Below are 26,372 nucleotides of genomic sequence, written 5' to 3' on the forward strand. Positions count from 1 at the left end.
GGGGAAAACGTTTGTACTCAAAAACTAATAGGCACCCGGCAAAACCAGCGCGGGCTGTCCACCCCCTCTTGTAATTCCGGTGCAGTGGGATGTGCCACAGGTAAGCAGAACTGGGCCTGGTCTGCCTAGAGCTGTGGAGGACGGCCTATTAAAAAAAAGACGTTGGGCCGCCCGAAATTGCAAGTGGTAGCACTGATGGTGCTGCTGCGTCAGGGGCTTAGGAAGGTTGCATGGTGTCGTGGATGCGCCCGAACATTCGGGTCAGCTTCACCCTTGGGGAAGCGAACAACCCATGTCTGACCCGAGGCGCGTCCCTGCGGTCTATGCGGCCAACCCATCACCTCGAAGCAGACTCTGAAATGGTGAACCCTGCAGCGGTGATGACGTTGGCTTACTGGAACACGATCAGTGGCCATTCCTGCCCACCTGAGGTGTTGCATAAACTCACGTGGGTTTCACTGTTGATGCCAGGACATCGTCTGGCACAACTATTCTGGGAGCAATCCCAGAGAAATCAGGTCCCCTGCAGCCAGACTAGAAGCCAAACTAAAAACACATGTGCTTTTTAAAACGCTCCAATACGGACGTAACCCACAAAAATATCACGCTATATTTTGCTTCTCTTGTTGTAAAAACCCGTTTCTTCATATTCTGGGTAACAATAGCCATTCATGTAATATATTTGCCATTTCAGGTATGGCTGAAAAAGCTGGAATTTGCACGGAGGAGAACGTCGCTATTGGAGAAGACGATCCGCACACATATAAGGGACTTGTAACGATGGCACATGAACTTGGGCATTCGTAAGCACCTTAAAAAAATCACTTAGTTGCATGCAAAAATTTTTCTCGAAGAAACTTTACAAGCACATGTATATTTCTTTTGTCTAACTTATGCTTAGGACACGTCAATTCTTACGTTCATTAACGGGCTGAACTCTGGTATGGCGTCCAGCTTATCAGGTACACATATTTTCCTGGATCATGACTACATAGATGATGTAACCAGTGCCTTATGCTAGTGCGAAGCTATGAAAAAACGGAGCATTAAAAGGAAGACAAGCACACATCGCACTCAATTGGACATAATAAGTATGTAAACCTCAGTTTTTTCAATGCACTGTGCTGAGATAGGGTCACGGATTCTAAAGTATGCAGACCCATTCGACTGTAGGGCCAACCACGATGAACGTGAGGGCATCGATGTGGCGTATGCCTAAAGTCGGTCTTGCATCGCAAGACAGATCACTAGCAATACAGCGGTATAGTTGAATGCGGTGTAGTCGCTTCGAAGTATAAGCATCACGATTCTAGTTATTGGGGTGGGACTCCACAAGAGGCACTTGACGGCGAACGACGGTGGCAGCGTTCATAATTTGCGCTACTAGTGATTATATTTCAGGCAGTGAACTGCTACGAGCGTCACTGATGACCCTCAGATTTGGCCGCGGTTGGCTCCGAAACAACTTACCTTATAGCGCTTATATCAGGCGTACTGTCATTGTCTGAAAGTTTGTCGCGGTTACGGCACACAGCTCGTCTGGTGCGGAGGCCCTCCCGCGAAGATCAGCGTCGATTAGAGTTACGTGCTCCCGCCCACAACATCAACGGGATTGAACTTCACATTCTCAGAGCCACTGTTGAATACATGCATAAAAACGCAAGCCGGCCTCCGCTACAGTGTGACAACCAGCTATGACCGCTGGATACATGATAACAGATTCCACAAAGCACTGCTTCAATTCATACACAGCACAGGCCTCACAGCACACATATAACACACATATACATATCAAGAATTATGCCTTGACGGCCAGTCTTTATCGCAATAAAAAAACGACTACCTAACCAGTTCACCATATTCAGTGACTCAAAAGTGGCCTTCCAAGCTCTATCCCCAAGTTTACTTCATGGTCATCAAGAACAACTGGTATCCGAAATCAGAGAATATCACCAGCGCATTTTCGGAAAAGCGAACAATCTATTTTCAGTGGCTTTCGGGCCATTGCGACATCGTCGGCAACATAGAGCCAATTAAGCAGTGCACTCCACCCAAGGAGTCCTGCCTGCCATTTTGAAGCAGTTCGTAAATGTCTACTTGCTCGTCCAAGTGATTTAGAACATTGCGATTCACCGGAGTGTGCCAATTCGCTACTGTGATTATCACCCTTCTTTGCGCCTTCAGCTGCCGCCTAGTCAATCTCGATGCGATGCAAGTGTACTGCGTTCGTTGTAGTAGAAGGTTGCTTTTGCGAACGCCTACTGTTTCCGTATTGTTTCCGTATTGGTGTGATGAACAGCGCCTTGTGCAGCCGTTGTGATTACGGTACAACATATACTGTGCCTCTTTTAACTATAAAATACAGACATTACATTCCAAATTAAGCTAGCTGGACGATAAATCGTTCATATAGGACAAAACACTTGAACCATGGCCTCCACCGCCATCCATGCTGTGAGCCGCAAAAGCACTGCAGCACTTTCTGAACATGTCTGAGCTCCATCAGCTCCATCAAAGCTTTCATTTGCGCGGTGAACGCTCTTGACTTATTGACTGAATGGACGTGCTCATTGTTTGGTTATCTGTTCTTTGCCCTTTTTACTGTATTTTTCAGCCCGCTTCCCTTTTCCTCACTTTAGGGTAGGAAACCAGTCGCAGCCTGGTTCACCCTCTTGACTTTTAGAGCGCAGCGTCCGTTCCTGGGATGAACGTCGGCGTCCTACTGCATAACCACGCGATCGAGCTCGTGCCACTGCTCATGCGTTCGTCGTCGTCGTTGTCGACTGCTTCCACTGCTGGCTCCGAGCTGCTCATCATGCCTGCTCTCCCATACTGCCCCTCCCTCTGCGAAGGCTATGACGGCACTGACCCACTGCCTATCGGTGCGGTGATTTCGGTCTCACATTCTTTGCCGCAATATCTCGCGAAATGAAAACACGTATACAGCTGCGCTCAAATTTCGGATTAGTGGGTTTTGCAATCGTCGGACATTTTAAATGCCAAGCATTTCTTGGTGAACATTTGCCACTTTGTCATTATTTATCTATCAATCTATCTATCTATCTATCTATCTATCTTTCTATCTATATATCTGTCTGTCTATCTATCTATCTAGCCGCCTACGTCTTGGTGCTCTCATGGCCGTTTCGTTAACTTGGTATGTACCAAAATTGGCATAGTGTGACAAGAGTGTATGACGAACATAAATGATAGGTCTTGACATGAATGTCACGACATGGGTGTCATGTAGTTTATGAAACAGCTGCCTAAAATGACAATTACCCAGCGAAAAAAGATTAACACTAAAAAACCGCTGAAATGGGTTTGGACGTGGGTACAAGTGAAGGAAACACTAAAGGATGATGGTAGAAGTCACAGTCATAATCATGACTCCGTAAAAAAACTACGACTCAGCGAAAAAAGATTAACACTAAAAAACCACTTTTTTGTTTACAGAATACTGCAGGCCAACATGTGGCCCAGGCAGGAGGGAATTCGTTCATGCAGTAATGAAATTAAATACTTTCAAAGAAAATAAATATTGCACTTCAAGGGTTTCTGTGTATGAAATGGTTTCGGACGTGGGTACGAAGTATCTGGGTACAAAGTAAAGAAACCACAAAAGGATGGTGGTAGAACTCATGGTCAAGACTATAACGCCGCAAAAATGGTAATCACTTTGCGAAAAAAAGATTAACCCTCAAAAAACATTGGAGTGGGTTCGGATGGGGTACTAAGTGAAGGAAAAGGCTAAAGGTTGATGGTCGAAGTCATAGCCATGAGCATCACTAAGGCTTTCGCCTTAAGGTCTCTTCATCATCATCATCATCAGCCTATTTGTGTCCACTGCAGCACGAATTAGGCCTCTTCCTACTAAAGGGACTTCTGAGTACTCGTAATATGAGTGTCATGACATGAGTGTCATGTAGGTAATGAAACAGCCGTCTGCATCTCATGGTCGTTTTGTTAGCTTGGTAGGCGGGTCCCCGTACACTGCTTCGCATAACATCAATTCCCATAGGGCGTGGGATCTGCCGGCTTTTTTTTATATATGTCACTTTCTATGGACTACATCGGATAATGTACCAGGTGTGGAGTCGCTTCGATGGTAGGTACCTTGCACTCTCCAATCAACAATGAAAGCACACTCGTGAATGGCATCGCGACTTGATTCTCGTACGACGTCGACATCACTGTTGCTATCTTCCAATGTCGCTAGGCTTGGAAGCTTGTAAATTACGGTTGTTTTGCCTCGCTCTCGAGTCCAACACCTTCTTGATGATGGCTCGTTCAGTTACAATTGCGGCTACTGCATTCCATAGGCTGAATACGAGACCGGTAGAAGGTTGTTCCTTCACATCGCGAATAAGGTATTGCCACTTCTTTTCCTCGTTCATGGTGGCATCGCCATAGCAGAGGAGCCTCAGTATTTGCTCCACGAACGCGTTGATGGAGTCCTTCAGAAATGTTTAGTGTGTTTGCAGTCGGAGTGCATTTCTCTCGGAGAGAGCCCGTAAACATCGTGGATAGCCTGGTCCTGAAGATATGTCATGTTAAAGCGACTTCCTTGTTTCCGTACCGAGCTTTTGCGGAGTCTATGAGGATGAAGCGTTTCTTCGCAACACTTGTTCGTCAGAAAACCTACTGCATGCCGCGACTTTTTCGTAGTGCTCCAATTATTCATCGATGTCTTAATAGATGGATCAGCGTATGTCGAAAGTGCTCATGGCTGTTGGAGTACAACAGCAGCTGACGTAGCCGCACTGCTTATTGGGATCGTCTTACTGGTATTACCGCTCCATTTGGTGGTATTCATGGCTCCAAATTACACCGGCTGTTTCTAGAATTGCCGACAATTTCCGCGTTTTCGTGGTATTTTCCCCTACGCCTACGGCACAGACGTTACATGGGATATAAACCTGAATCTTCGAGAGAGTACAGACAAACAGAAGCTCCACCAGATGTCACGTAGCAAAAAATTTGGACTGCGAATATACTGCATGTAGTTTATTTTGTGAAATTGTTTCCTTTTTGCTAAAATAATGCTATGTAGCCATGAAAGCAAAAAGTCAGCGGTCGTCGAAGCAGTCAACCGTGCTTCAGACTTGCACCTTTTATGCACGTGACTTTAGATTCCCCATATGTGGTCGCGGTAGCGAGGTATAACTTCTATAAAATGCCGCAAACACAAATGAATGTGCTTAGAAGCTCATACGAGGCGCCCGTGTATTCGACCTAGTCACGACGTTCAGAACGCGGACATGGTGTGCTAACACGAGAGCATTGTTGGCTGACCGCAAAACGTGAGAGCAAAGTTCTACAGTGACACTGAATTGTTCAGTATATGAATGAACATTACATGATAATATTCGCTTTTTAGAATCAGACCTTCATTCTACTGCAAGCTAATTTGTGGTTTTCTGTACCGCTTTATGACGCTAGGTAATGTGTCGTTTGCTTTCATAGAATACTTTTTTTTTCAGTCTGGGCTCCGATCATGACAGCTGTGAAGGTGCCAAGGACTGTCCTGCTAGATATGGAAACTTAATGACTAACATAGATAAAGGCATGCGAAATAAATCAAGACTGTCGGAGTGCAGCCAACGACAAATACGTACTTTAGTAAGGTAATACTTTTTTGCAATTCAACTACGCATACTAGTATAAATGTAACAATGTCGGTGTTCATATTGAAAACTGTAAAGTCTTACTAGAAGTGAACAAAAATTGCATGTATTTAGTATTTTTGAAAGTGTCGAATGATGAATCGACTTATCTACGGTTAAAATCTGCGTTCGATTCGAATGGTCGCCAATTCTAAATACAAATACTGTTTGAATCGTTTTAATATATTGTAATTGCCATGTGTGTATAATCAAACAATTGCAGCACCCATACGACAAATTTCATCCCATGGGCATAGTAGGCATAAGATATAACTTATATTGTGAAGCAGGCTACATTTGTCAGTGAGTCTTACTTTACCGGCGAAACCGTGACTATTCGCAGACTCCACCAAGAGGCGTCGGTATGGGAACATTTTATCTATTCCCAATGCTGCACTCGTGCTTTAATTCGGCTAGGCTTTATAGCGTGCAATTATATGTGACAAATTTGAAAAACAATTTATTAATATGATCCAAACATTGTATTACAATAAAATTTAAGACATCTGTTGCTTATTTGAATCTTTTCAAAACGTATTTTAATTGGATTTGATTCGCTTCTGGAGCTATAAGGTTCGTTTTCAATTCGGTATCTCAAAAACGACTTTTTGCCGATCATTAAACAGCGTTCCAGAGAAGGACATTTAGAAAACCCTGACGAGGCGGTTTTGTAAAGTATAGGCCACTCCACGCAACGTAATCACATAACAAAATTCACTTCATAAGAAGATGACAACGCCTGAAGGAAACGTCTAAAAAATTGGCGGCGCATCCATCTTTTGCAGTTGATTCGTTGCGTTGTTGCGATTACCCATATTTCTTCTCATTGGTGTGTAATTGGTGATATACTTTGTATAGCACATGGACTACTATGCAGAATTTTTTTATTTCTACTCCTTATCTTCGTGGAACGCGTTAACAAAGCCCTACGGGCACATAAGCAGACTCATGAAGGGGTTATCGGGATGACAATTGCAATGAGCATTGACACCACGACAGGGTGTATCTTTTGTAAGCACTGCACCAGTGTTGAAACTCTGTAGCAACCTTCATTATTCCTATTATAATGGCTGCAGCTTCATTCGAATGACAGTCCATCAAGCGCCCGCGAACGATGCTGAGTTGTTTACTGAAGATGGGGTGCTATCGCTTTACATATGTAAGGCGTCACTCATTCTGTAATCTTGGCAAGTTCATTCGGTGGTGGTGTTCAATTCTTTTTTTTTGCCCAAGAAGAGGGGACCAGTCGGAGGACCGGTTGCGCTGGCTTAGAAGAGGTCGGCGGGGGTCCTCTGGGATGTCGTGGCCTCCACCGCACGCCGGATGAGCCGGCGTTGGTGTGCTGGCTCGGAGGCACGTAGAAGCGACTCCCATGACTCTGGGGTGTTTGCGTTCTCTGAGTTGTAGTCTGTGCAAGTCCACGCCATGTGTATAGGAGTGGCCAGAGCTCATCAGTGCTTGCACCTAGGCTCTATTTGTTGCGGAAAGATTTTACTCTATAAGAGGGCCTGCTAGAAGTCGCCTGTGTGTAGTTTACGCCATTGGACCGCCTGGCGACTTGTTAGATTGTGGTGCGCGGAAGGGTATATGCATCTTCCGAGTCGGTAGTAATGGAGGATGTCCGTGTAAGTGGTGAGTAGAGTTCGTGCAAGATAGTGGAGTGAAGGGAAGCGGGGCGGTGGATCCTACGTTCGGCTCGGCAGCTAAGATCTCGGCCAAGTGTATGCACCTGGGCGTTTCCGCTGAGCGATTCATTGGCTGGAGCCCACAGGAGTAAAGGGGATAAGGAAGAGGGGGAAGTAGAAAGTAAAATGTGTGATGCCTGGCGAGAGATACGGCCGGCATCGTAGTTGCGGATCACCTGCTGAGAATCACTGATGCAGACCTTGGTAATAGGATATGTTAGCGCAAGTGCAATACCAACCTCCTCTGCTAAGGTTGACTGTTTCTGCGTTGCGAATGCTGCAGGCTGTGTTCCAGCTACGGTGCTGGGCGAGGACTTCCGCCACGATCGCTGGTCCCGAGGGGTCGTAAGAGTCGTCACGGCCGGCCCGTCCCTCGGCGTGGTGCTCCGGATGCGTCCGTTTGAGAATTGGAGGGATGCGGAGATTTTAACGATATTGCGGTGTAAGGTCAATATAATTGGGGGCTGCCCTCGTTCATAAGATCCCAACTTGCTGCAGTATCGCTCGGTCAGCGTGTGTGAGTGAAAGCCGCTCGTATTTGGCAGTGAAGGTAGCTTCGATCAGTTCGCTCATGGTGTTGTAGATGCCGCTAGCCATAAGCTTGCGAGTAGATGTGAACATGGGAAGACCCAGGGCAGTCTTGTATTCTTTGCGAAGTGACGCCTCTAGCCGTTCGCTTTCGGCGCTGGTGAGACGTAGGTGATGTCGGAGCAGATGAAAGCTTGGACTAGGCGCCGGAGGTTGGACTCTCGCATACATCGGTGCTTGTTGGAGACTCGCTTGAGAAGGCTTCCGATCTGTACCACCGACTGGTCGATGCGTTGGAGCGACATATTGTTGCTGCCGTTTGCATGTAGGTGTAGGCCCAGAACCCTGATGTGGTCTAGCTGTACGAGGGATGGGGTTTGCCTTACGCTTGGAGGTTGATCTTATGAAGTACCTTTGGTGAGCGTCGTCCAGGCGACGGGATTATGATATACTCTGACTTAGTCGCCGAACAGCTGAGGCCAACTGTATCGAGGTAGTCTCCGACCCAATCGATGGCGGTCTGGAGAGTCTCTTCGATCTGGCCGTCACTGCTGTGTGTGATCCAAAGAGCGAGCTCGTCATCATAAAGGCTGCGGTGTAGATGGGGGATGTCAGCCAGAAGCAGCGGCGACATCAGGGAGCCTTGTGGCGTGTCGCGGTTGCCAGTAGAGATGGTGGAGGGACGTCCCGTGCCGGCGCTGAGTTGTATCTTGCAGTCGACGAGGAAGTCTCGGACGTACGCATACGTGCGATGTTCGACGCCGAGAGTCTAGTTGTTGAATAATTACTTCATGGAGGCTGTTGGCGAAGGCCTTGGCAACATCGAGGCCGACGATATTTTCGTGTCTAGTGTGCGACGCATGAAGACCTGGTGATGGAGAAGGAGCATAATATCCGGGGCTGGTAAGTTAGAACGGAAGCCCAACATCGTGTCTGGTAGGAGGTCGTTGTCTTCGAGGTAGCGAAGGACTCTGCATAACGTGTTCCGTTAACTTCCCAACGCAGGACGTAATAGAGATGGGTTGGAGGCTGGCTAAGGTGGGTGATGTTCTCGGCTTGGGGGTAACGACTAGCTTGGCGCACTTCCATTCCTGCGGGATAGTACCGCTGGCCCAACACTCTTGAAGGTAGTCGGTGAGGGCGTGAATAGAGGCGGCATCTAGGTTCCTAAGCATCATGATAGAAATGCGGTCGGGGCCGGCTGCCAAGTTGGTCTTGGGGCGACTGAATTCTGCACGGTCCTCCGCTAAACTGATTGGGGCGTCTAGGCCTGGGTTGGCCGAGCCCTGATAGGAGGGAGGCTGGTTGCCGGTTCGGGGTGCATGTAGGTGTCAGTGAGGTCTTGTTTGAGCTCATATGGCGTGCCAGGATACTGATGGAAGATTCGCTCAAGCTGTTAGAGTACTCGGAGATTGCCTCCAGCGGGGTCCAGTAGATGTAGGAGAAGGTTCCACGTGTTACGAGCGTTAGGAGTCTTGCTAATGTGGTCAAAAATGTGGCGCCAGCTCTTGCGGGTGAGTTCGATTGCATGGTTTTTGATGTTGGTGTGGGTGCGTGTCAGCCGACTGCGGATATCGCGGTCCCGTTCTCGAGTGGCGAGAAGAGCTTCGAGCGACTTCTTGCGTTTCCCAGAGATGGGCGTAGTAAAGGTCGCAGTGTGGGACTGTGTCCTCTAAGTCGACGGTTTGCGGGACCTAAGCCACTTGTTTGACGATTTCGGTTCTCCATAATTTCATGTCGGTGATGGCGGGAGATGTGGCCTGCCCTTTCCTGTGCATGCAAAAGGAGTCCCAGTCAATCACCTCAGTCGGCCTCGTACGTTGCCTCGTGGGCTCTTGTATCACGATCTCGAGCATAAAGTGATTGTTTTCAAAGTTTTCGTGAGCGTGACACCAAGTACCTTCAACGCCAGGGCTCGTAAAGGCGAGATCCGGGGTTGTATCTTGGTGTAGACCTGATCCTAGTCTACTGGGTAAGCGACGTCCATGATGAGAATGAGTTGGTGCGTATGCCAGTCATTTCAGAGGCATCTGTCTTCAGCCGAGTCGTAGTGGTAGCCCCAAGCGCGGTAATGGGTGTTGAAGTCACCGATGATGAGGATGGGCTGCCCTTGCGCTAGCTGCTGGGCTTTGAGGAAAAGTTGACCGAAAACATCTTTATGAGCCCGGGTGGGGAGGACTGTCAACATTAAGCACAAACGGACTAGTGCGACGTTTGCACGAGGATCAAGGTAATATTTCTAAGAATACGTGTTTGAGGAAAGTAGGGTCCAAATTGTGTTGGAGGACAGTGAGATTACGTTTGACGAGAGTGTCTACTTGAGGCTTTACTCGCTCCGATAAGTGTGTACTGAAAGCCGCAAGTTGCGCGTTCTTGCCATCTTCTTGGAGGGTTTTCGGTTCGGGGCGATCATTCGCGGTGAGGAACGGTTGGAGGACCGGACGCTTACGTGCGAACCCGCGACAGTTCCACAGCCAGATGGTGGTGTTCCCCTAGCTGATTGCCATAATTGCGCTGGGAACGTTCTGGGGTTGGAAGGAATACGGGCATAGAGGCCGTGATTTCAGCGATCGCTGGGGGTTTTCCTTGGGCTTATACGCTTTTACACAGGGTCTCAATTTGTTGGGCGATCTGTGAGCCGTTTGTGTGGAGTGAACGTTCGATGTGTGTTTCTAAAGCTCTGATTTAAGTGTGACTGAGTTCGTATTTTTGCTCGAGTCTGTCGAGACATGCCTGCCAATCCTCCACCGTGGAGTCTGTTTCGGCCAGGGCTTTGCGTTTATGTGTGGGTCCACTGGAGGGTGTGATTTCCATAGGCGCCGCCGTATTTGGGACCCGCGGAGCGGGCGGAAACGGGGTGTGTGAAGCTGTTTGTTTTTCGAGAGCCTCTACTCGGAGTATGTGTTAGTGGATGACTGCTGTCTTTTCTACAATCGCTTTGTGTGTGTCTGGAGTACTGGGAGTCCCTTCCTGCCTACTCACTGGTCGTTGATGTTCTTGTTCGATGGGCGGAGATGGCGGCGGCCCAGGTGGCTGCCGCGGAGGAGGAGAAAAGGCTCACGGCTCCTGGATGACTGCAGGTGACCTGTGTCTGCTGCGGGAGGGAGTCCTAGGCCGCCTCCTGTAAGTGGTAGACTCGAGTGATGGAAATGAGCGCGAGCGGTCCCGGGACTGCCACTGCCGGCTGCAGGAGCGATGACAGTCCCATCGGCTGGTGTGCTCAAGCGTGACCTGCTTGGCAGGTTCTTGGGTCTTGAGTCTGTCTCGGCTTGTCAGTAATTCTCTCACTGTCGGCGCTTGACTATGTAGGGGGTCCTGTAGATTTCCTTGCAGCAACTATCGCCCCCGAAATGTGCCTTGCCGCACAGGTGACAGGTTGGTTTGCACGTTTGGTCGTTTAGCGGATTTGATAGCCCGCAGCCTCTGCATTTGGTAGTTGGGCTAGCGCAGACATCAGCTCGATGACCCAGATCGTCACAGTGATAGCACACTACGTGCTTTATTCTTGAATAAGTTACATCTGTGTCGACTATTGCAGAAGTAGACCAGGGGTGGTATTCTGTAAGTCTACTTAGTGGACTGTCCATTTCGGCTGTCGCTGATTGGCAGCTGCTTGACGTGCAGGAAGGTGCCAGCTAGTCTCTTTTCTGCACGTCAAGCACCAGCCAATCAGCGACAGCCGAAATGGACAGTTTGCTAGGTATACTCTTACAGAATACCGCCCTAGATCGGCATTTGGGGCTGAGCGAACGTCATGAGTACTGTGGTGGTGTTCCGGAGCCGCCGAAAGTCCACAATGGGTGAGTTGCGGTTATCTTGTAATTCTGTTCGAATTGTATCTCGGTCCAGTCAAAGATCGACGCTGCAAATATACGGCGGCCCGAGCTATCGTATCGAGAACTATAGATGGAGACCTCGTGCTCCTTGTTATCGATGGTGATCGCTCGGAGTCGTAGGACCCGTTCAGCTCTTTCGACATCTGGGGTGCAGCATGCGAAGGTGTTCTGAATCAAGTTAGCTTATATTAAGTCTGCATGACGCATGGCGTCCCTACTGAAGCGAGAAACCATGCAGATCGCTTCCAGTAGTTTGTAGATCTAAATGTTGGAGAGTAGCAGTCCGCCGCGTGGGTGCACAATCAGCTTGAGAGCGTTGCTGGGTAAGCGAGGCTGGTTCTAACTATAGAATTCTTGCGCAGTAAGCGTCCTCGCCGCCGAGGCGTTGTTTCAGCTGCCATCTTCCTTGCAGGTACACCCGAGGCCTGACATTTGTTGTTTTCGAGCGGTTGATCCGGTCCCGCTTTGTCTCCGGGGAGATCGGGTATGGCTGGTCCTGGTGTTGTTCGCGATACCCGGAGCATTATTCAACCAATCACTGACTGATCTTTCTTCCCGAGAAATTGGGATGCCCTCTACGGCGACCTTCGTGGTTAATTACGGTGCGCGGGCTTGTTTGACGGCGTGTCGTAGCTGGCGGGCGCGCAGCTGCAGCGCGGAACTCCGTATTCTTCGGCGCGGTGCGGTAGGCCTAGCAAGGCATCCGGCGTGGTCGTGGAAAAAAGTTGGCCTAAAGAGGTCACTCGTCGTCGTACGTACTTCTGGTTGGTTTCTATAGATTCCTCTCGTCGCTAGGAAGCCGGCGAACTCGATGAAAGTACGCTGGGATCTCACTATCCTGGGTGAACCCAAGAAATCAGCGCAGCCCATGCGAAGAGTGTCCGTCGTCGCTCGCGATCAGTGGCGACTCTCCCCCCCCCCCCCCCATGGTCATTCGGGGGACTGGCCAAGAATGGCAAATGTGCATGGCCTAGTCACATATGCAGCACCAAATTTGCCTTTTCGGACACATACCCAGTAGTGCACACGCAGTGTTCTAAGTTGTCTACTAGGCCAAAGAGTAGTGAGTGACAATTTGTCCCCTAAGCCACATAGCTACTGGTCCATGTTTTCCGATCTACGAGGACTAACCTACTACACAACTTGAGTCACTGGATATGGGAAGGCAGTGGCTAGAAACACTCCACAAACTGAGTGAAGTTCCGGACGAATACTATTCGCACTAAATGCGTATCACTGGGGAGGAATACTGGAGGACTACTGGTAGAGAGAGGCAGCAGCAAATCCGAAAAACTGCACTGCACTGCACCATCTGAAGAAAGAACGCGAGCAGTGCAGTTAAATTTTGTGTTGAACAAATGAAAAATGTGCACGAAAAAATGGCTTAAATCGCTATAAACCTTCGCGTTTACTCTTTCAAAAACATTACACACCACTATCTCAGGCTATTTCACCAAAACACCATTACAATCTGGGTCATGCTGCCTTCCTAACCAGTGACGCTGCCGTCACTGGTCTGTGGAGCGCCACCATTTGTTGCAGCTGCCACGTGACGCGCTACGCGAATAGTCACGAATAGCCAAAGTCAGTACAAGCTAGTATTATAGTTCAATAAAGGCAAGTACCATCAATATTATTTACGAAAAAAAGTGTCTTTTTCTCCGTGTAATGGCTGCAACCCTGATTTTCACCCCAAATGTCGGGAAAAAGCCTGCGGTCATTGCACGATTACATATGATACATGAGAAATTCAGGGGGTCAGGAAGCAAGAACCCTGACTGAAATTTTAGGTTTGCTTGTTTCTGCATAATTTCTTTCTTCACTCTTCCTGTTCCTGTGACTTCACTTTCATTCAGTGATAACGCGTTGTAGTCGACAGTGATCGTGAGATGGGTACTGCCGAATTTTTTTATTATCCCTTTAAGCAACTTCCCGTTGTAATCAGCTACGCCCAAGTTCTAATGATAAAAGGTACTGAGCGCTGGAGAGGAGGTCAAGCGTACAGCTGTTTTAAGGCAGGGGGTAAATATACTTACTTGCTATGAAGTTGATAATGTGATAGTTGACACCGAAGAATCTATCATCATTTTATTTGTTAACACGAACAGATGGCCACGCCAAGCAGCTCTTGCATGGTGGGCGATATATATTGACAAATATATCGTTCCGGAGAATTGTGCAGAAATGACTTTATTTACAGGAGATGGATGATGGTGACCGCGCAATCCGGCCTAGAAGCACTTGGTCGTCCTCTTCTTTCCAACTGCTTCTCGTATCTTCGGTACATTCCCCCCACAAGCAGACGAAGCCCGTAGGGCGAGTTAGGAGGCCTCAGTAGGGTAACAACGTTTCAGGTGAGCAACATGAGTCACTTGATCGCCGGCCATTGCCCAGGAGGCGAGCTATTACATAACAAAGTTCACTCAAATGCTCCAGGACAACGTATGGGCCGGAATAGTGGGACAGGAACTTTTGACACAAGGCCCGCCTGCGTTGCGGTGTCCAAAGAAGCACCAAGTCGCCTTTGGCGAACGAAACAGGCCCATGACGCTCGTCGTAACGGTCCTTTTAACGGTGTTGCGAGGACAAAGTACGAAGACGGGCTATTCGGCGGGCTTCTTCAGCGAGGCACACAGTCTTTGACACAGAATCGTCGTCGTGCAGAATAAAGTTTAAGAAAGTATCGAGAGGGCTGCGCGGTAACCTTGCATAGAGGAGATAAAATGGGCTGTAGTTCGTGGTTTCATGTTTCGCCGTGTTGTATGCGTAGGTTATGAAGGGCAGGAGATGGATGATGGTGACCGCGCAATCCAGCCTAGAAGCACTTCGTCCTCCTCTTCTTTACAACTGCTTCTCGTATGCTCGTTAATATATAGAACAAGTACAGAACAGATTGTTTAGTATCAGCACGTACATATTTTAGTGACCAAGAAATATTGACATTGCAAGAGAGAAAAGGATAAAAAGAAAAAAATATTCGAAAGAATTTACCAGTACAAAACGAAAAACAATGTAATCAAAATACAAATATCACCGATGTGAAACCACGAACGACATTTAGCCTGAACTTTTCTATTCCTTACCTTCCTCATTGATTCAAGTGAATGTTGTGTTAATTTTCTTTGGTTGATGTATCTGTGAAGTTCACATGTTCATACTATATCCGAGCAAGGCGCTCATTGCGGTTTTCAAGTTGTAGAAAGCAGCCTGTTGTCCACCATTCCTTTTCATATGGAAGCCACAAAGACAAAAAAAATATTTATACTGTCCAGGAATTTTCAACATTCCCATCCGACTATGTCAAACTTCAGCGCAGTGCTCCAGCATAACTGAATTTGCGACAGTTTCGAAAATTGTATTTCTGAAGGCCGCTAGGATTTCATTAACTTTCTGTTAGCAACGTTGACAGTGTACGCCTGATAATAACATGCGTATTTACGGCATTTACTCCTAACGTCATTGCTTGATTACAGCAGTCTCTTGTTCCAGACTAAAGCAGTGCTTTCACGCAGCATGGAAGTTACAAATAAGCGCCGTAAATACGCTTATAATTAAAAGGGGGTACTCTTACGACGTTACTAAGTGAAAGTTGTTGGAATTCGGGCGGCCTTTTCAATTATCACTCTTAAACAAGACGTCTATTGAGTTATGGCTCGACACCTCTCCAGTGCTCAGTACCTTTCTTATGGAGCTTGGGCGTAGCTCATGACAACGGGAAGTTGCTTAAAGGGGTAATAAAAAAATTCGGCAGTACTAATCTAACAATCACTCTCGACTGCAACACGTTAGCATTGAATGAAAGTGAAGTCAGAGGAACAGGAAGTTCGAATTTGTGTCTACTTCACTAAAGTGAATCACCACAATAAGTGGTACTGCAATTTGCATGTCCACGAATGACGCTCCAAGTGACTGGTGTGCGTTTCAACAGCTTCAAACTCCTAAAGGCCACATTTTCTCTCTAAGAGGGAAAAGAGGAGCACATTTCCCTCTAAGAGGGAAATGTGCTCCTCAAAGAGGTAAACGTGCTAAGGGTAATTTTATATATTTTGTAGAATACGCGTTAAATGAACTTAAGACAGAAACACTTGGAAACATCAAACAGCCATTGTTAAAGCAGAACAGTGGTCCCATGGAGTTTACATAAAGGCAAGAATCACGATCCACTATAGTTTTTTGAATCTAGCATATAGGCGATTAAGCTAATATTTCTTAGAATTTGAATAAGGCAGGAGTGATTCCTCAATATGTTACAATATAAAAATGCATATTTCAAAGCTTTTGCACAGAAACAACCATGTGCTTGCTCATTTCAAAATATAGGTAAACTCATGTTGAAACTTGGTAGACATTATCATGCTATCAAAGCCTCAAACGTGGTTGTAAGAGGCCAATTTAAATTTTAATTGCTGATAGTTTCATATTGTTTGTTCAAAAGGTTTGCTACAACGGAAGCCAAGGCCTAAGAATTGGCTCTCCCTTGGCCGTCTATGCATCCTTATCTGTGTCACGACATCTTATTCCGTGATAACAAGAACCGTCGTCATCATTCTCTAGACGTGTTGCTTTTGTATATTCATTAAAGTCACCTCGTCACACAAGCTTCACTCCTCTGACGAGGCGTTGAAAAATAAAACGCTGCAGCCAACCATCAAAATGTGAACTCATGCCCATGCGGCGAACTTCGGCTAAAATCTTGATGTTCTGCGCTAAGCACTGCGCTGTCGCGCAGCTTTCGTACTTCGTAAGTTGTGCATTGTTTTGTAGCTTATACAAACTAAGAGGAGTGGCGTCTGCAGAAGCATTTCGGAGGCCACGACATAGAATGTGGAAGCAAGCAATGACAATGTTTCGTGCACTGCAAAGAAATGTGAGTTAAACGCGATGTCCTAAATTTAAAAATAATAAATAATGAAATTATAGGGTTTTACGCGCCAAAACCACGATCTGATTATAAGGCACGCCGTAATGGGGGACTCCGCAAATTTGGACCACCTGGGGTTCTTTAACGTGCACCTAAATCTAAGCACATGGGTGTTTTCGCATTTCGCCCCCATCGAAATGCCGCCGCCGTGGCCAGGACTCGATCCCGCAACCTCGTGCTCAGCAGCCCAATATCATAGCCACTGAGCAACCACGGCGGGTAAAGGCGATGTCCTCTGTCAATGTTTATGACCACTGGAAAAAAATCAGTAGTACCAGAAGAAAGCACAGAGTTCTGCTGACCATTTTATGTAGTGCGAAAATGCTGTCGAAAAGGCGTAGGTCTATAATGTGTGGCTGCGCTGCGAATATAGTACACTCTTACGCGGAAACGTTAGACAGGTACAAGTTCTTCTCTCATTCTAGTGCTAGTATCCCTGTGTGCACTACGTTTGCAGTGCTACTGTTCAGCATGCAGTCATGCTATATTAACTAGCCCCTGCAGAAGCACTGCTCAAGACAATGTATTGTTTCCATATTTTGATTGGGCGGCAGCTTTATCTTCGAGAATATGAAGCGAACATAAGACGAATGTAAAGTTCTAGCACGCGCGAATGACCTGTGTGTAGATATTTGCGAATGTTGAACTGCAGTCAGAGCTAACTTTCATGCTCCCTTGGCCTAAAGAATAGCTCTGTTGTGCGCCAATATCGCCCAAATGCCCTAAAGACTTATGAGTCTTGCAATACTGCTAATATGATATCGCTGAGCAGATTTACTCCAACCTCTTTCGTTACGGCGCGTACAGAAATAAATTTTATCGACAGGTTTTACGCATTGTTCAACATTTCCAGAGAAATTATATTACTAGCAATATAATGTACCACCTGAAATGTGACTAAGCTTTAACAATTTCTCATTTTTGGCAATTTTTCGTAGAAGTGGGAGTCTAAAAAGACAGAATTTCGACAGGAGGTTTCTCTTAACTTGCCAATTTGCCCATCCCACATATAGGCTGTTTTAGCGATGTTTCTCACCATGGTAGATGCTCATAACTTTGCGCTATTTTGATAATTGTGTGCGGGTAATATCAAGTGCTACATTATTTTCCCCATCATGGGTTTCCTTTAACCATCAACTCTTCGACAGCCTATGTTCTATTTATTACGAGAAATTCTTCGGGCGTCTGGGGTTTCACTCAAACAAGGGCACGCAGTCTATTTCAGACCAACCTTCAACCGTAGCTTGACTAGTAGTCTAATCTCGTGCATTCTGAATGCCGCTTGGTCTAATGCACTTATTCATTACTTTTCAATACTGTGCAATACTACACAGTACTTTACAGCCCTGTACAGGGACTGAACAAATCATGCGTAGTTTCTAGCGCCAGTTGAATGCACACTAGACCACCTAGCTTGCACAGAAAAGGCAATCGATCACAGTAATCAAGTATGAGGTGGCTTCTGCATGCTCCTTCACCTGGCAACCATTTCCTCGCGAGCCCAATAAATGCAGTAAAAAACAAACTAGGCGTCTACTGCAATGTGTAAAAGGAAATGCTCCCTGTACAATACGAACTTAACCGTTTCCACTTTTGCGAAGCTCTTGCTTTCCTGTATAGCATGCACATTACTGTGGCTAGTATTGATGCCAAGAAATAGGCATATTTTTTTCGTGATCTGACTTACAAATCTTAGGAGCTAGGAACCAAGTGAATATTTTGTATATTTAGGACTTTTTATGCTGAGTATTTATAGTAAAAATAGCAAATTTTACTGTCATTCATGTTGCTTCTTTAAAGTTTAACATAAAAACTTTCCAAAGCTGTTGGATCCAATATTGCTGCTATACGTACATTAAGAACACCAGTGATCAAGATATAATTTTGTGTATCGCGGTATACGTTGCGACTATTACATCTCGAAATAAAATGTGAAAGCATAAATTCACCGAAATTGAGCACAATTTCAGCGGCAACGATAGAGCTAACTTAAATTGTTTTTGTCTGCTAAATAAACTTACCCTATCGGTTTTTGCTGCAGCCTGGTTGGTAATAACTGAGAAAGGCATAATCAATACGATAAACGTAATCCAACTTGACGCAAACGGTAAAATTAAACGGGTTCTTCAATATTGTTGCAGGAAGAAAGCAGGCCCACGAGTGTAGAAGAATGTATATTTACAAGCGAAGAAATATGGCGTTCAGGCAACGGCCAGAGTCTTCGTCTTCCTCTCGTTCGCGTCACCTTCTTCTTTCCCTTCACCGTAACATCACCCTCCCGGTGGGGTTAGCTCCGTCCCGGTGCAAGTTATGGAGCGTCGCTTAACGGGGGGACATCGGGCTTGAGCCTGGCGACGTGAACACATTGCTGGTGACGGTGGGAGGCACTGAAGGCTGACCGACTGGGACGATCTCGTATGTCACGTCGGACAGTTCTTGTAAGATCTCGTATGGACCAGAATAACGGGAAAATAGTTTTTCCGACAAGCCGACGCGACGTGAAGGCGTCCAAAAAAGGACAAGGAAACCAGGTGAAAAATGGTGGTCTCGGTGCCGAAGGTCGTAGCGTCGTTTTATTGCGATAGCAATTAAATGGACCCTCAAAAGCAGATTTCTGCCGTCGGCGTCGTCGTCGCCGTCGCCGCCGTCGCCGTGAGGTTCCATATGACGTCAATGGAGATGAAATCGTCGCCGCGCGCCGCCTAACGCTGTATGTGCGAGTGAAAGGGTGCGAGGGGCGCGCGCTTTCACGGGGAGTGAACGCACGGCGGAGAACAAACGCGCGTTCTGCGCCGTGCTCCCTTAAGGGCTGCAGAAGTAGGCGTCTCTTTCCTCCTTTACAATCACCATATATGTAGAGCAAACGCGCCTTCTTCCGACGCTCGAGAGGCCGTGGCGGAGGGGGGAGGGGGGGAGGGGGAGGGAAGGGAGGCGACGTTTAGCTGCGGCACCAAGTGCCTATTTATCTCAGAGGCTCCGGCAACAGTCACCAACGCCGCACGCATTTTGAGCGAACGCGGGCAAAACGCCGACGGCGTCGACAACAGTGCTGCGCGTTGCCGGTGCTGCTGCATGTCCAAGTTTATACAGCTGATAAAGTTAATATCATTACTCCGTATAGCTCTCTACAAATTTGCTATCGCAATTGATGCTTCGCCTTTCAGGTGAAACTGCGACAACTTTTTGAGAAGCTTGCGAGACTGTGAGGCGATGACGGGCGACCTCTCGGGCCTGGGCGGCTAAGGCAATAGCATCGCGAGCGTAACCAGTGCTGGATGATTGTACTGCGGAAGGTAGCAACGTGTCGACGGGCAAGGTGGGGTCGCGGCCATACAAAAGGTAAAATGGGGAGAATCCGGCAGTATCGTGGCGGGGCGAGTCGTATGCGAAAGTGATGTACGGCAAAGCGACGTCCCAGTCGCGGTGATCGTCGGAAACGTACAGGGCCAGCATTTCAGTTAGTGTGCGGTTGATTCGTTCGGTGAGGCCGTTCGTTTAAAGTTGGTATGCGGTAGGGAGCTGGTGTTCTGTAGAACAGGAGCGGAGCAGATCATCGACGACCATCGAGAGAAAGTAGCGGCCGCGATCCGTGAGTAACTGGCGAGGGGCGCCGTGGTGCAGGATGACGTCGTATAGTAGGAAGTCGGCGACATCTGTAGCGCAGCTGGTCGGCATCGCTCGTGTAATGGCATATATCGTGGCATAATCTGTTGCTACAGCAATCCATTTGTTTCCTTTCATAGAAATAGGAAATGGGCCAAGGAGGTCGAGGCCCATACGGAAGAAGGGCTCTGTAGAGATAGCAATTGGTTGAAGCAAACCAGCAGGAGGCTTAGCAGGCGTCTTGCGGCGCTGACACAGGCCGCAAGAAGTGACATAACGGCGTACAGAGCGATAAATGCCGGGCCAGAAGAAGCGGCGCCGCAGGCGGTCGTAAGTATGAGTGATGCCCAGATGTCCAGCAGTAGGAGCGTCGTGAAGTTGCTGGAGCACGGCCAGTCGAAGGTGCTTTGGAACGACTAGGAGGAGCTCCGGGCCATCAGGACGAACACTACGACGGTATATAGTTCCATCGCGCAAGGTGAACATCCGCAGAGACGGGTCATTAGGCGAGGAGCTTAGGCGTTCCATAAGTGTTCGAAGAACAGGAGCTTGGCGTTGCTCGTCGCCAATATGGAGAAAGCCGGAGAGGGACAGAATACTGATGTCCGAGTCTGCATCGGTATCGTCCGGTTGATCCACGGGATTGCGGGACAGGCAGTCAGCGTCTTTTGCAGGCGCCCTGACTTATACATAATAGAAAATGTATATTTACAAGCGAAGAAATATGGTGTTCAGGCAACGGCCAGAGTCTTCGTCTTCCTCTCGTTCGCGTCACCTTCTTCTTTCCCTTCACCGTAACAATATTGATACAAGCACATTGCGTGTTTCTTCTGGACGATGCGCGCGGGCGCCCAGACGAAGAAGACGAACTGCACTTTGCTCTCGAGCTGTCGGCTGAACTGGCCAGCGCTGCAGCTATCGTGTGTAAATATATATTTTTTAAATAGTCTCCAGTACTTAATCCTTCGTTCGCGTAACATTTTGGTGGAGCGTGCCGTTCCCCGTCCTCGCCACGGAGCTCCGCAGCAGCCGCACCGTCCAGCTTTCCACCATGGCTCCCGGTGACGACACCTCGTCTGCTGCTACTACTGCGACTCCAACCACAACGTACGTCACGGTTGCCACTCCCCGCGATCCTGGCATATTCTCCGGCCAAGATAATGTCAACGTTGATGACTGGCTCGGCATGTATGAGCTTGTTAGCCGCAACAACCACTGGAAGCCTACCATAATGCTATATATAGCGAATGTCCTCTTCTACTTGGGCGGAATACCTCGTGTCTGGTTCCGGACACACGAAGAGGAGATCTCTAGGTGAGACGCTTTCAAGGAGAAGCTCCGCGACCTTTTTGGAAATCCAACTGGTCGGCAGCTGGCTGCACGAAAAGAGCTTGCTACCCGAGTGCAGTCTTCCACTCAATCCTGTCTCGTACATACAGGACGTGCTCGCTCTTTGCCGGAAAGTCGACGACAGCATGGTCGAAGTTGACAAGGTAGGCCACGTTCTCAAAGGGATCGCGGACGATGCGTTCAACTTGTTGATATTCAACAATGTGTCCACCACCGACGTCATTATCAAGGAATGCCGCCGCTTTGAGCTCGCCAAGAGCCGCCGCGTTATTCCACAGTTCTCACTGCTCCCTAACACGGCTGCGACGTCGTCCTGCGTCGCCCTTACCACTTCACCCCCTTCCAATGAGATGGTCACACGTATTGTTCGCCGCGAGCTCGAGGCTGTAAGTCCTGCTGCCACGTTCCATCCACGCCCACTTGACCAACCAGCCCCGGCGATATCCCTCATTCAGGAAGTTATGCCAACCTCGGTTTTCCTGCTATCTGCTCCGTCTCCCGACCTGACGCCTGACTTGTGCCGACAGCTGCGCCTCGCAGCGATCTGTATTCCTCTCCCAGATACCGCAACACACTGCGCCCTCATTTAGGCTTTTACGCATATGGTTCGTGTCATAATTGGTACGGATAATTAGGAAACTTTCGCTCTCCACTTTTGCAGGCGACTGGAACCATCATGTATAAACGTCAGCACAGTAGCCAACTACACAAACGAAGGGTATCCTGGAGAAAACATTACTCACGATGACTTTTGTAGGTTGATGCACCCAGAAACAGAAAACATACAGGCCTCCACAGTAAGTGGAATGTTATGTAGAACATCACTGCTGCTTACTCACGTATGTTGTGTGCACGCCCTCTTCATAAATGCTAGGTGATCCTTGTAAGGAGCCTTCTTTCAATGTTTTCTTTAATCTGTTGTAGTTATTTGATGCTCTTTTGAAAGTAGTTGTCAATTTCACACATCCATTTTAAGCACGGTTACCTGAAATAAAACTATAGATTGAACAGCTCATTAACAACACATGCAAGGAGTCAAATGTTAGATGCTTCATTGAAATTTCAGAAATATCAGGCGGAGATATTTTTATATGCCGTTTGTTCAGTGAGCGGCAGACAAAATATCGCTGGCATGGTAACAATATTATTACATTCATAACATCATACAACTAGTGAACGTGTATTTACATATACTGCCAAACTCAGCATGTGTTTCTTGAGAGTGTATGCACAGGCGAAAGTGTATACCAGGTTCTACAGAAGAAAGAAAACGTGAGCATAGCGCATAGTTGTAAAAAAAGAAACCTAAAATAACAACTGAGGTTAACATGGCCGTAATATTTTTGAGTGTAGGTAGGTAGTAAAATTTATTCAGGTCCGGAAGAATCCTCACCCCATTTTTATAGAGGCAAGACAGCGGGCCGCTCCCACGTTGGGACGGGAAGGCCAAGCCTCACCGCCGCAACGTGGGCCTTATGGACAGTCCGGAGTTGATCGATCCTTTCGTGGCTCTTGACCATTGAATAAAACGCTTCCGCCATCAATACGTGGTCCGTGTGGTGCTGTAAAAAGGGGCACTCCCAGAGCATGTCTTTAAAATCGCTAACCCCATCGCAGTCAGGACACAAAGGGGAGAACTCCATGTAGCTACTGAAGACGGAGAGTGTGATCAGAAAAAAAATTGGGCACCAATGCATGATGTGAAAGTGGTCGGCCAGCACAGGTATTATATCACCTGTTCCGTAGACAACTGTGACGTAGCCTTGAACGATTAAGCAATGCACTGCATGGTCTGATTGACAGCATGAGAATTAAATTCACTGTAACAACACTTTAGCCTGAGCGCGACGCCGTTATGGCGATTGATGTTGCTATTCCCATCGCCGCTTATCGTGTTCACGCAGCTGTTCGGGAGTCCTAATTATGCGTGGCCTTCCCATAGCGTCAGTTGCACAAATAAAATCAGTTGCTAGGCGGGTTCTTCTTTTATATATGAAAGTGTAGTTACGTCACTCATTGCTTCGTACTTTACAGTTGCCGCTTCTCGACACCTGCAGCTTCTGCAACCGTAATCTTGACCGGGAAAGGCATGCACGGGACGCTATGTACTTCGCATTGTTCGAACGTACCTTATCATCTATCATGAGGTTTTGACGCTCGTTTTGTGTTATTCTTTATTGATACGAATACTGGGGTGCGTCTTGCATGTATCATTCCAATGGAGATAGACACCTTTACCTTCAATTCGTAAAATGGTTTTCTGTCGACAGTTCTGTCGACGGAGACGAAGCCTTCCTGGGATCCGAGTCACATACAGCTTTGTTGCAAAAGCTTTCAAGCAAAGATCAAATACGAAGCCCGTGCTAGATTGATGAAAAACCATATACCCACTTTTGTTCCTATTTTTCATTGCATATTTTTGTCAAGAATTGAGAACCAGTTTCGAAGGTTAGATCCCAGAGAGCTAGTGGGGTTTTAAGAACGAGAGAAATTTGGTAATACAGCGTATTTATGTGCTATATTACACGTTTTCCCATCTCTTGAACAGGAGGATGCGCAGGAATGTAGCATCAACTGCTGTTGGAATGAGACATTAGGCATAGGAAATCGTGGCAGCTCTAGTAGTTCCGAGATGGAACTTATAGAATCTCAACAGACTACTACTGAACAAAGTGACGAATATAGCTACGACGAAGAAGTTACATTTTGTGGAAAACACAGCATGCTGGACGGAATGCCATGCAGCGAGAATAAGGTAAATTGCCTCGTGTATAACTCCTGTCCTCTTGCAGAATCAACATTTTTATACAGTGGTATCTTGGAATATATACGGTATACTTTACAGCTTTATATCAGCACATGTAATACCACATTGTCAAATTATATATACGCTACCTCTTAGTGTCACTCAACCTCCGCTCAATGAAATGGACAATGTGTCGTGATGATTTCACATTAGGCCGATATCAGAGGGACAGCTCCGGATCCAAACAGTGGCATACTACTATACTTCGTAATAAGGAACACACTTCTATATTCAAGCAAACCTAAAAGCAAGCTTTAGCTCGAGAGCTCCTGTAGAAATACACGGATTTCGCCCTAGGTTGCTGTGCTTATGAGCTGTTGCTGGTATATTCTAGTATATGTGTGCATAGTTGGTTGTTAAGCAGTACGCTTGCATTGTAGAACTCGGTGTTAGCTATGTGTGTCCGCTTACGCCCAGATGCATTCATGCTGCTTTGTTTGATTTTCCAGCATTTGTTGTTGTGCTGGTTACCTATGACATTCGGAGTACACATACATCGAGGGCATAGCTAGAGGTATTAGCGGCAAGATTCCAGTCACCATGCTTCATTCAAAAGCGCAGGGCAACCGCACTTGGTGAAATGCGTTCACGGAACTGCACAACACTGAAATCATTCTTTGCATGCTAATGAAAAGCCAGATTGAGGTGACTAAAATTAAGACACGCCATCTCGTCATCCGTTCCACTGTTTCAATATCTCAGAGGAAAATTCAGCAGATTTGGCCAAAATTATCTTTTTCCCTAACCGATGCCAAATTCCCAAGGTATAGGAAGATTTCCCTGCAGGTGGAAGCACTGGCTATCCGCGCCACCATACCACCCTCTTTGAAAGCCTTTTCCCATTAACACATCGGACAGATCCGTGTATCGTAAGTGCCACATATCTAGCTGTGTGTGTTTTGCCGAGAATGAAAAGATAATTATGCTCTTCTGAAAGCAATGCTATGAAAGCAATGAAAGCAGTACTCTCAGCAGCGTTGAGAATAAGAACGAGATACATACAATGCAGCGTATGAGGTGAGGGAGATATGATGTGCTGGTGTTCTTACTAAACGCGTGTTTAGTTCACCTTTCGAAGTGAACACTGGCTTGTAGTGTAGTGGCTTTGACATTGCGCAACTACGCCCGAGCACGCGCGATCAAATACCCACCGTGGCAACAGCCTTTTGATTAGTATGAAATGCAAAAACGCTTTCATACCGTGCATTGGGTGGAAATTAAAGAACCCCAGGTGATAAAAATTAATCGGAAATCCCCCACGGCCTATAAACAGACCCATAGACATTGTGGTTTTGACACGTATTTCCCCTAAATTTAATTTTAAGCCTTTCGCATCTCTTCAAAACTAACGAATTTCTTTTTTGTATTCCTTGTATTTGAAATTTCATCTCCAAGTCTCATTGTCTCGTTTCGTCCCAAGTCTCACTGCTGATTGGAAGATGTCAATTTTGCAGAAAACAAAAGAAGCCTGGTGTAGGCATATATTTATTGCCGACATACAGTAACATGTCTTGTTTTCTTTCTTTTCTTCATAGACATGCAACAGAGGTATTTGCGATACTCACAACTGGAGTTCGATAAAGTGGGATAATGGCACTTTCCGGACGTTCGCAAACATTTCATGATGTTTGTTTTCTTACTTCGAGGATTGTGTACTTATATCGGGAACAGTACACACTCTTTAATTTGCCAGGATGCACATTGTCTCTCAACACATCTAATATTATTATAGGAGACGTGGGCAATAAATATTACAGCGCATCCTGCCTTTACGAAGGTGAAAATTCCGTTTTCAAGAAAAGGTTTCCTAATAATTCGACAGTGTTACGTCAGTCCCACATAGATCTCGACGAAGGATGCTACAGTGATCTTGAAAACAAGACAAGCACAAAGTCACACTGCCTTGCTCCATATTAAGCAAGTTTATTGTTTTGAATGTAATGTTTTTTTTTATTTTTTGTTAATAAACTGGAACGA

The 26,372-nt window shown here is 46.9% G+C and overlaps 1 protein-coding gene across 2 annotated transcripts; it reads left to right on the forward strand.

Annotated features, from left to right (window-relative positions):
- The first annotated feature begins 688 nt into the window (after positions 1-688).
- LOC119464802 (zinc metalloproteinase-disintegrin-like brevilysin H2b) lies at positions 689-26,372 on the forward strand. 2 transcript variants are annotated; one of them, XM_049655830.1, is made up of 5 exons: positions 689-803; positions 5,484-5,627; positions 22,251-22,386; positions 24,138-24,344; positions 25,931-26,372. In XM_049655830.1, exons 1-5 carry the CDS (start codon positions 697-699, stop codon positions 26,018-26,020), a joined length of 684 nt encoding a protein of 227 aa, XP_049511787.1. In that variant the 5' UTR covers positions 689-696; the 3' UTR covers positions 26,021-26,372. The 2 variants fall into 2 exon arrangements, with proteins under 2 accessions (XP_049511787.1, XP_049511788.1); XM_049655831.1 differs by lacking the exon at positions 5,484-5,627.

The sequence above is a fragment of the Dermacentor silvarum genome, chromosome 9 (genome assembly GCF_013339745.2).
Source record: "Dermacentor silvarum isolate Dsil-2018 chromosome 9, BIME_Dsil_1.4, whole genome shotgun sequence".
Lineage (NCBI taxonomy): Eukaryota > Metazoa > Arthropoda > Arachnida > Ixodida > Ixodidae > Dermacentor > Dermacentor silvarum.